The sequence below is a fragment of the Lucilia sericata genome, unplaced genomic scaffold (assembly GCF_015586225.1).
Source record: "Lucilia sericata isolate MDLA Ls3-8-SP2 unplaced genomic scaffold, ASM1558622v1 Contig001431F_arrow, whole genome shotgun sequence".
NCBI classification, from domain to species: domain Eukaryota; kingdom Metazoa; phylum Arthropoda; class Insecta; order Diptera; family Calliphoridae; genus Lucilia; species Lucilia sericata.
Genome location: NW_023995364.1, coordinates 88,298 through 98,379, shown reverse-complemented (window position 1 = coordinate 98,379; position 10,082 = coordinate 88,298). Strand labels below are relative to the sequence as shown.

At 36.5% G+C, this 10,082-nt stretch overlaps 1 protein-coding gene across 1 annotated transcript in view; it reads right to left on the bottom strand.

The window, feature by feature from the left end:
* Positions 1–271: 271 nt before the first annotated feature.
* The window catches only part of LOC119611364 (serine-rich adhesin for platelets-like), a 30,619-nt gene continuing 20,808 nt past the window's right edge, over positions 272–10,082 (bottom strand). Inside the window, exons 2-6 of the mRNA XM_037966920.1 lie at positions 4,417–4,522; positions 4,352–4,385; positions 2,258–2,829; positions 1,949–2,171; positions 272–1,812 (exon numbers count right to left, since the gene is read on the bottom strand). Coding sequence (XP_037822848.1) covers positions 946–1,812; positions 1,949–2,171; positions 2,258–2,829; positions 4,352–4,385; positions 4,417–4,522 — 1,802 coding nt within the window. The 3' untranslated portion in view covers positions 272–945. The remainder of the gene's footprint in view (positions 1,813–1,948; positions 2,172–2,257; positions 2,830–4,351; positions 4,386–4,416; positions 4,523–10,082) is intronic.

Below are 10,082 nucleotides of genomic sequence, written 5' to 3'. Positions count from 1 at the left end.
TTTTTTGCGTTGATAAAATAGAATTTACAATAAATTTTTAAATTAATTAATTAAGAAATAAAATAGTTTAGAATTTCTATACAAATTAAAGACATACAAACTTACAAAAAGGTTTTTAGACAAATTATTATAAAATTCTTAATAGGTTTTTTTAAAAAAAAAAGTACAAATTATACCAAATTTTTAAGAAAAATTTAAAAAAAGAGCTAAAGCAATAGTCAAACAATAGATGTTTAATACTTTATTATTTGCCTTTTAACTTTGCTTGACGAAAAGCTCTTTTTTTTTGTAAATCAAAGTTATAAAAACAAAACTTTTCTTAACATTTTACTTAAACAAGTCCTTATCAAAAAAAAAAATCCTTTAAACTCTAAACGCTTTTAGCTGTTATCTCTTAAAACTCAACTTAAGCGTTTTATATTTTCCACAAACTTGTTAAAATAAGTAAATGCTGGTTGCTTCTTTTTTTTAAGCTTAAATTGCCCTTTAAACATTTCTTTTTTATCTTCATAAATCATAATCATAAAACATAATTTAATAAAAAATTTAAATAAAAAAACATAAACTTCTTACAAACTCCTTACGACTGCTTACAAACTGCTGCTTAACTGTGATCAATTAGAGAGTTATTTTCCAGCTAAAATTGCTTGCTAACTTCTCTCTCGCTCTCGCTCTTATACAAATCATAACGCTACAATACAATATATAAACGCGTTGTCTCTTAAAACTCTTATACATAACGAGTATAAACTATACATTTTATTAATAAAAGAGTTTAACACTTCTAAAAGGGGACCCCTGTTATCTTGTAATTATGGGGGATTTCCTAAACCCTAACTCATTTTTTAAGAGACATTTTTTTTGTTAAAAAACTAGCTTTAAAGCTCTTAAAAGCTTTGCTAACATTTTTATGATTTCGAAAATCATGACTCTTGATAAAGTCCTTCAGATGGGTGGTGGACCTCTTATATAACGTAGTTGTGGTGTAAAACTCATAGAGAAGTTATTTATGTTATCACAACAGTTGGGTTGCATAAGATTGGCGGCACAGTACACGGCAAAGAGAGCCAATTGCATGGGTACTGCTACACGTGCTATACGCCAACCCCAGCCTCGTTTAGATTTGGGTGTTAGTTCATCATCGGAGGTATCTAAATCATAGGCCAATGAAGGGTCATCAGAGGGATCATCACCACCATCACCGGCTGCTGTGGCAGAAGTCATTTTCAAGGCATTGCTTTGTGACATATCTGCAGCCACCACAGCATTGCTATTAGAACCCGAATTACGTCTATTTTTACGTCGGTTACGTTTATTATTTGTTTGGCCGCCATGGCCATTTGCTGCTGCTGTTTCTGCCTGAGCCGTCTGTTTCAATTTACCATTAGTTTCTTGGGACATTTTTAATGAACCATTAGCTTGTTGAGCAGACTTAATAGCGCTGCTCTCCTTCTGTTCCTCTTGTTTATCTGTTGCCTCTTGTTGCATTTGTTGTTTCTTATTTTGATGAGAAGCTGCTGTTCTCACTATTAAATCACGACAAGTATTTTGTAAACTTTTCAATTCATTTTCTGCTGATTCCATACGGGCTGCTATCGATTTCATAGCTTCACTACCGGGAGCCAAGGCAGATTCTAATTGTTTGGCCAGACGTCTTAGGACACCCAGTCTACGTTCTCTTTCCGATAAACCACCATCAGAGGTAGTACCACCATCTGAAATGCCGGAATCGGAGAGGGAACCATTGGAAGCGGTAAATTTGGCAATGTGTAAAATATGATTGGGATCCAAGTAGTCTTGAACGGCCGTGAGCTGGAAGGGAAGAGAGAAAATAAAATTTTCGATTAGTAATATTTAAAATTACGATCAGCCAGCCTCACAGACGGATAGACATGGCTTAATCGACCAAGGGGTGTAGGGGGGTATATAAATATTCAAACTTTCTTACCTGTTCCTGACTAACATTAACCTTCTCCGACAGCAATTTAGCCACTAGTTTAACATTTTGAGCCAATTCTCCGGGAGTAGCTTGTCCCGTATTCAAAGCCCCTTCCAAACCTTTAAGAGTGCCACGATCTTGACCCAAAGCCAATTGGAATTCTGAAAGACCACATTCCAATTGACGCCAGGCAATCAAAGAAGAAGTTAAAACTTCCAGTTGAGTATTGATTCTAAAGAAAAACAAAACGAAACAAAAAATAAATTTAATTGTAAAATCTTGTTAAAAATATTTAAATTTATTTCTATAATCTCTCACCTGGCATCAGCCTCATCCCAGGCTGTATACATATCACTGACTTCATCTTTCAAATGTTTATGGAATTCAGTTTCTGATGTTATCAATGTTTGTAAATCCCAATTCTTTTCAGAGCCACTACAACTGCTAGTAGAGTTCATCATCAATTGTTGTTGCTGATGTTGAGCTTGAGTGGTGGTGCTTGTTCCTACTGTATTTGTGCAGGTTGAGGCTGTTGCTGTGGCAGTGTTTGTTGTTGTTGTTGATGTTGTATGTGATTCCACTTGATTGCCATTGCTATCAGTGACAGTTATCATGGTTGTGGTTTCTGTTATTGTACCAGCTCCTGTTGTTGTATCTACGATTTGTTCTTGTATTGTGGCAGTTTGCTGTGTGTTGTTATTGCTTGGTTCGGACTCCAATTCGTCTTTTTCCTCTAACAGCTCATTGCTTACCTTGGCAGCCGCCTCAGTTAGTTGCTGTTCAACTAGTGCGTTTTGTAAACGTCTCTCTTGTCTTGTTAGCCAACTATGGACGGAAGCATTAAGTTTTAGCATACTAGTGCGATACGTTTGTAATTGAGTTTTTTCATTCTGTAAATAGATGCAGAGAAATAAATTTAGAAATTGAATTTTTTCTTCTTTATAGTTTTGAAGTAATAGATGGTAATAGGAAAGAGGTCAAGCTGTGAATTCTGAGCATTTGGAAGATTAAATTTGGGGGATACTAAAAAACTTCTTAAAGCTATAAGAATTTGAAAGAAGCTTTTCCTTAAGAAATTTAAGTAATCAGATTTTTCTTTAAAAAACATTCAAACTGGGTAAAAGTTTAAACATTTTTTAAAGAAAATTTCAGAATTTTTTGTTGTAAAGAACACAAAATAAGTAAGTAGTAAGAAAGTAAGTAAGTAGTAGTAAGTAAGTAAGTAAGTAAGTAGTAAGTAGTAAGTAAGTAAGTAAGTAAGTCAGTAAGTAAGTACGTAAGTAGTAGTAAGTCCGTCCTCCGTCGTCCGTCCGTCGTCGTCTATCCGTCGTAGTGTCAGTAGTCAGTCCGTACGTCCGTCCGTCCGTCAGTCCGTCCGTCCGTCCGTCCGTCCGTCCGTCCGTCCGTCCGTCCGTCCGTCCGTCCGTCCGTCCGTCGTCCGTCCGTCCTCCGTCCGTCCGTCCGTCCGTCCGTCCGTCAGTCGTCCGTCCGTCCGTCAGTCCGTCCGTCCGTCCGTCCGTCGTTCCGTCCGTCCGTCCGTCCGTCCGTCCGTCCGTCCGTCCGTCCGTCCGTCCGTCACGTCCGTACCGTCCGTCCGTACGTCCGTCCCGTCGTCCGTCCGTCCTCCGTCCGTCCGTCCGTCCGTCCGTCCGTCGTCCGTCCGTCCGTCCGTCCGTCCGTCGTCCGTCCGTTTCCGTCCGTCCGTCCGTCCTGTCCGTCCGTCCGTCCGTCCGTCCGTCCGTCCGTCCGTCCGTCCGTCCGTCCGTCCGTACGTACGTCCGTCATCCGTCCGTCCGTACCGTCCGTCCGTCCGTCCGTCCGTCCGTCCGTCCGTCCGTCCGTCGTCCGTCCGTCCGTCCGTCCGTACGTCCAGTCCGTCCCGTCCGTCCTCCGGTCCGTCCCGTCCGTCCGTCCGTCCGTCCGTCGTCCGTCCGTCCGTCCGTCCGTCCGTCGTCCGTCCGTACGTCCGTCCGTCCGTCCGTCCGTCCGTCCGTCCGTCCGTCCGTCCGTCCGTCCGTCCGTCCGTCGTCCGTCCGTCGTCCCGTCCTTCCGTCCGTCGTCCGTCCGTCGTCCGTCCGTCCGTCCGTCCGTCCGTCCGTCCGTCCGTCCGTCCGTCCGTCCGTCCGTCCGTCCGTCCGTCCGTCCGTCCGTCCGTCCGTCCGTCCGTCCGTCCGTCCGTCCGTCCGTCCGTCCGTCCGTAGTCCGTCCGTCCGTCCGTCCGTCCGTCGTCCGTCCGTCCGTCCGTCCGTCCGTGTCCTCCGTCCGTCCGTCCGTCCGTCCTTCCGTCCTTCCGTCCGTCCGTCCTGTCCGTCCGTCCGCCCCTTTTTCCCCTTCTTTCCCTCTTCCCCCCCCCCCCGCTCTCCTTTTCCTTTTCCCTCCCCTTCTGTTCCGCCTTCTGTCTTCTTCCCTCCCCTTTAGGGCTTCCCTCTCCTTTGGCTTGCCGGTTCTGTATCTCCCATTCAATGATGATTTATTGCCCACGATTTAGAGCATGTTTTAAGACAATCATGTCTTCTTGCATTTTACGTGCGGCAGCAGCATTTTCGCTCCAGCCTAATAAATCCTCCCAGGCAGCTAATAAATCTAAAAAAAAAAAAACGAAAAAACAGAGCAAATACATATATTAGTTAAAGTAAATGTTATTCGAAAAAAAATAAAGAAAATTACAACACAATTTAATTAAAAGTTAAACAGTTTTTTTTGTAGTAGTAGAGTAGAGTACTGCCGTGAAGAAGAAAGGAACACAATGAAATTAAATTAAACTTTCGAAATTTCATTGTTACTTATTTTTTTTTTTTGCGAGTACAAACCCTTTCTCCTATTTTTTTCTTCTTCTATTTGTTTGAGCTAAATAAAGTTTATTGTTTAGAAATAAAGTAAGTTAAAAACATTGGTCCAAAAATTACAATTGTTTAAAGTTTTTACGTGTTCAAGCTGAAAACAAAGTAACGCATTTTGTTTTTAAACAGCTGGAAAATTAGCCGGCATGATATTACTTCCTTTGCCTCTTTTTCTAAACGTTTTTACATTGTAATTTATTTTGTTGAATTTTATATAAAACAAAAAGAAATTAAGTGAAGGTTTTGCTATCAATTTCATTATTTCGATTTTAATTTGTAGCTTTAATTTATTATATAGTTGACAACATTGTATTTGGGTATTCATGTTGCAAGTGTTTTGTGTCTAGTCACTAGACTATAGACTAGATTATAGAATAGATTATAGAATAGATTATAGAATAGATTATAGACTAGACTATAGACTAGACTATAGACTAGACTATAGACTAGACTATAGACCAGACTATAGACTAGACTATAGACTAGACTATAGACTAGACTATAGACTAGACTATAGACTAGACTATAGACTAGACTATAGACTAGACTATAGACTAGACTATAGACTAGACTATAGACTAGACTATAGACTAGACTATAGACTAGACTATAGACTAGACTATAGACTAGACTATAGACTAGACTATAGACTAGACTATAGACTAGACTATAGACTAGACTATAGACTAGACTATAGACTAGACTATAGACTAGACTATAGACTAGACTATAGACTAGACTATAGACTAGACTATAGACTAGACTATAGACTAGACTATAGACTAGACTATAGACTAGACTATAGACTAGACTATAGACTAGACTATAGACTAGACTATAGACTAGACTATAGACTAGACTATAGACTAGACTATAGACTAGACTATAGACTAGACTATAGACTAGACTATAGACTAGACTATAGACTAGACTATAGACTAGACTATAGACTAGACTATAGACTAGACTATAGACTAGACTATAGACTAGACTATAGACTAGACTATAGACTAGACTATAGACTAGACTATAGACTAGACTATAGACTAGACTATAGACTAGACTATAGACTAGACTATAGACTAGACTATAGACTAGACTATAGACTAGACTATAGACTAGACTATATACTAGACTATAGACTAGACTATAGACTAGACTAGACTATAGACTAGACTAGAGACTTACGATAGACTAGACTTTAGACTAGAACTATAGACTAGACTAGAGACTAGACTATAGAACTAGACTATAGACTAGACTGATAGACCTAGACTATAGACATAGACTATAGACTAGACTATAGACTAGACTACTAGACTATAGACTAGAGACGAGACTAACTAGACTAGACTAGAGACTAGACTATAGACTAGACTATAGACTAGACTATATGACTAGACTATAGACTAGACTATAGACTAGACTATAGACTAGACTATAACTAGACTATAGATAACTATAGAACTAGACGATAGACGTATGACCTATAGACTAGACTATAGACTAGACTAATAGACTAGACTATAGACTAGACTATAGACTAGACTATAGACTAGACTATAGACTACTATAGCTACGACTAGACTAGACTATAGACTAGACTATAGACTAGACTAGACTATAGACTAGACGATAGACTAGACTAGACTATAGACTAGACTATAGACTAGACTATAGACTAGACTATAGACTAGACTAGACTATAGACTAGACTATAGACTAGACTAGACTATAGACTAGACTATAGACTAGACTATAGACTAGACTAGACTAGACTATAGACTAGACTATAGACTAGACTATAGACTAGACTATAGACTAGACTATAGACTAAACTATAGATTAGACTATAGACTAGATTATAGACTAAACTATAGACTAGACTATAGACTAGACTATAGACTAGACTATAGACTAGACTATAGACTAGACTATAGACTAGACTATAGACTAAACTATAGACTAGACTATAGACTAGACTATAGACTAGACTATAGACTAGACTATAGACTAGACTATAGACTAGACTATAGACTAGACTATAGACTAGACTATAGACTGGACTATAGACTGGACTATAGACTGGACTATAGACTGGACTATAGACTGGACTATAGACTGGACTATAGACTGGACTATAGACTAGAATATGTGACACATTGTATCATGAGGTTTATTAGGCTTCCGATTTCTCTGATCTTGAGCCATTTTTTCAACTTTAACAAAAATTAACTTAATAATGACAATTTTTGTTATATTTTTGAACAATTTTCTTTGTTTTCATTATTATTTAAAACTCATTACTAATACAACAATTTTCCATTGCTCATCTGACATGAAATCATTAATTCTTCAGTATAAATATTTATACGAAAAAAAGTAATTTATTTTTAAAATTTTTGATAAACATAAACGAAAAATGAAAGTTTTTCTTAAAAATTCATTGTTTCACATAAACAATTTACAAAATAAACACGAATAAAATATAATAAAACGAAAACAAAATAAAGTTTATAGAAAAAAAAAAGAAAATACATAATTTGAAAACAATTGAGTGTATCATTTACACTGCAGCTGAATTAAAGTTTTAAGGTGTGTAGTGTAAATTGTTTTCTAGCAAAGTGTGAATGTACGGGGAGTTAAGTATTTTATTTAAATAATTTCTATATGTTTTATGCACATTTTTTTTTCTTGTTTTTTTAACAAATTACTTGATGTCTATATAAACAGTAGTGAGATCTAGAGAGGTAGGGAGGGAGGTTAGTCAAGCCTCTCATGTAGGGTGGGCAGACAGGCATGTGATGTTAGTAGTATATTATAGTAACACTCATGTTGCTGGTTGTCTGATGATGGTACTGAGTATCACGATTATTATCATTAGTTTTTTTCTGTTTTTTTTTTTTTTTAATGTCGGCAGCAGTTATGATGTTTGCATTTTATTTTCTGCTTATTTTCTTTATAAATTATAATTTTATATGCAATTTCTACAATTGCAATTTTCCAAAACAAAACTATTTAACACATTTATGTTTCTATTTTTTTATAGAAAATTTGCATATTAGGTTAATAAACTTTAACGTTAAATAAATATAATAATGCAGGCAATAATTATAATTACATATTGGTATGAAAATTATTAAATTTGCATTTTCTATAGAAAAAAATAATTTATGGAAAAAATCGCAAAAAAATCAAAAGAATTTGATATGAGGATTAAGAGCAATATTCAACGATCATATGTTTACACTTAATAACTGATCGCTTTTTTTATTTGGGAAAGATTTCACCATTACAGCGAGCATTACTAAATTACTGTGAAAATCGTATCTGAGTTATACAACTAAATCAAGTGATCGAGTGAAAACGATCGTAAATTATATTAATATTTTATAAGATATCTAAGAAGACGGCGATCGATTAGTCTAGTCTATAGATTAGTCTATAGTCTAATCTATAGTCTAGTCTATAGTCTAGTCTATAGTCTAGCTAAAGTCTAGTCTAGAGTCTAGTCTATAGTCTAGTCTATAGTCTAGTCTAAGTCTAGTCTTATAGTCTAGTCTATAGTCTAGTCTATAGTCTAGTCTATAGTCTAGTCTATAGTCTAGTCTATAGTCTAGGTCTATAGTCTAGTCTATAGTCTAGTCTATAGTCCTAGTCTATAGTCTAGTCTATAGTCTAGTCTATAGTCTAGTCTATAGCTAGTCTATAGTCTAGTCTAGTCTAGTCTATAGTCTAGTCTATAGTCTAGTCTATAGTCTAGTCTATAGTCTAGTCTATAGTCTAGTCTATAGTCTAGTCTATAGTCTAGTCTATAGTCTAGTCTATAGTCTAGTCTATAGTCTAGTCTATAGTCTAGTCTATAGTCTAGTCTATAGTCTAGTCTATAGTCTAGTCTATAGTCTAGTCTATAGTCTAGTCTATAGTCTAGTCTATAGTCTAGTCTATAGTCTAGTCTATAGTCTAGTCTATAGTCTAGTCTATAGTCTAGTCTATAGTCTAGTCTATAGTCTAGTCTATAGTCTAGTCTATAGTCTAGTCTATAGTCTAGTCTATAGTCTAGTCTATAGTCTAGTCTATAGTCTAGTCTATAGTCTAGTCTATAGTCTAGTCTATAGACTAGTCTATAGTCTAGTCTATAGTCTAGTCTATAGTCTAGTCTATAGTCTAGTCTAAAGTCTAGTCTATAGTCTAGTCTATAGTCTAGTCTATAGTCTAGTCTATAGTCTAGTGTATAGTTTAGTCTAGTCTATAGTCTAGTCTAGTCTAGTCTATAGTCTAGTCTATAGTCTAGTCTATAGTCTAGTCTATAGTCTAGTCTATAGTCTAGTCTATAGTCTAGTCTATAGTCTAGTCTATAGTCTAGTCTATAGTCTAGTCTATAGTCTAGTCTATAGTCTAGTCTATAGTCTAGTCTATAGTCTAGTCTATAGTCTAGTCTATAGTCTAGTCTATAGTCTAGTCTATAGTCTAGTCTATAGTCTAGTCTATAGTCTAGTCTATAGTCTAGTCTATAGTCTAGTCTATAGTCTAGTCTATAGTCTAGTCTATAGTCTAGTCTATAGTCTAGTCTATAGTCTAGTCATAGTCTAGTCTATAGTCTAGTCTATAGGTCTAGTCTATAGTCTAGTCTATAGTCTAGTCTATAGTCTAGTCTATAGTCTAGTCTATAGTCTAGTCTATAGTCTAGTCTATAGTCTAGTCTATAGTCTAGTCTATAGTCTAGTCTATAGTCTAGTCTATAGTCTAGTCTATAGTCTAGTCTATAGTCTAGTCTATAGTCTAGTTATAGTCTAGTCTAGTCTAGTCTAGTCTATCTAGTCTAGTCTATAGTCTAGTCTATAGTCTAGTCTATAGTCTAGTCTATAGTCTAGTCTATAGTCTAGTCTATAGTCTAGTCTATAGTCTAGTCTATAGTCTAGTCTATAGTCTAGTCTATAGTCTAGTCCTAGTAGTCTAGTCTAGTCTATAGTCTAGTCTATAGGTCTAGTCTATAGTCTAGTCTATAGTCTAGTCTATAGTCTAGTCTATAGTCTAGTCTATAGTCTAGTCTATAGTCTAGTCTATAGTCTAGTCTATAGTCTAGTCTATAGTCTAGTCTATAGTCTAGTCTATAGTCTAGTCTATAGTCTAGTCTATAGTCTAGTCTATAGTCTAGTCTATAGTCTAGTCTATAGTCTAGTCTATAGTCTAGTCTATAGTCTAGTCTATAGTCTAGTCTATAGTCTAGTCTATAGTCTAGTCTATAGTCTAGTCTATAGACTAGTCTATAGTCTAGTCTATAGTCTAGTCTATAGTCTAGT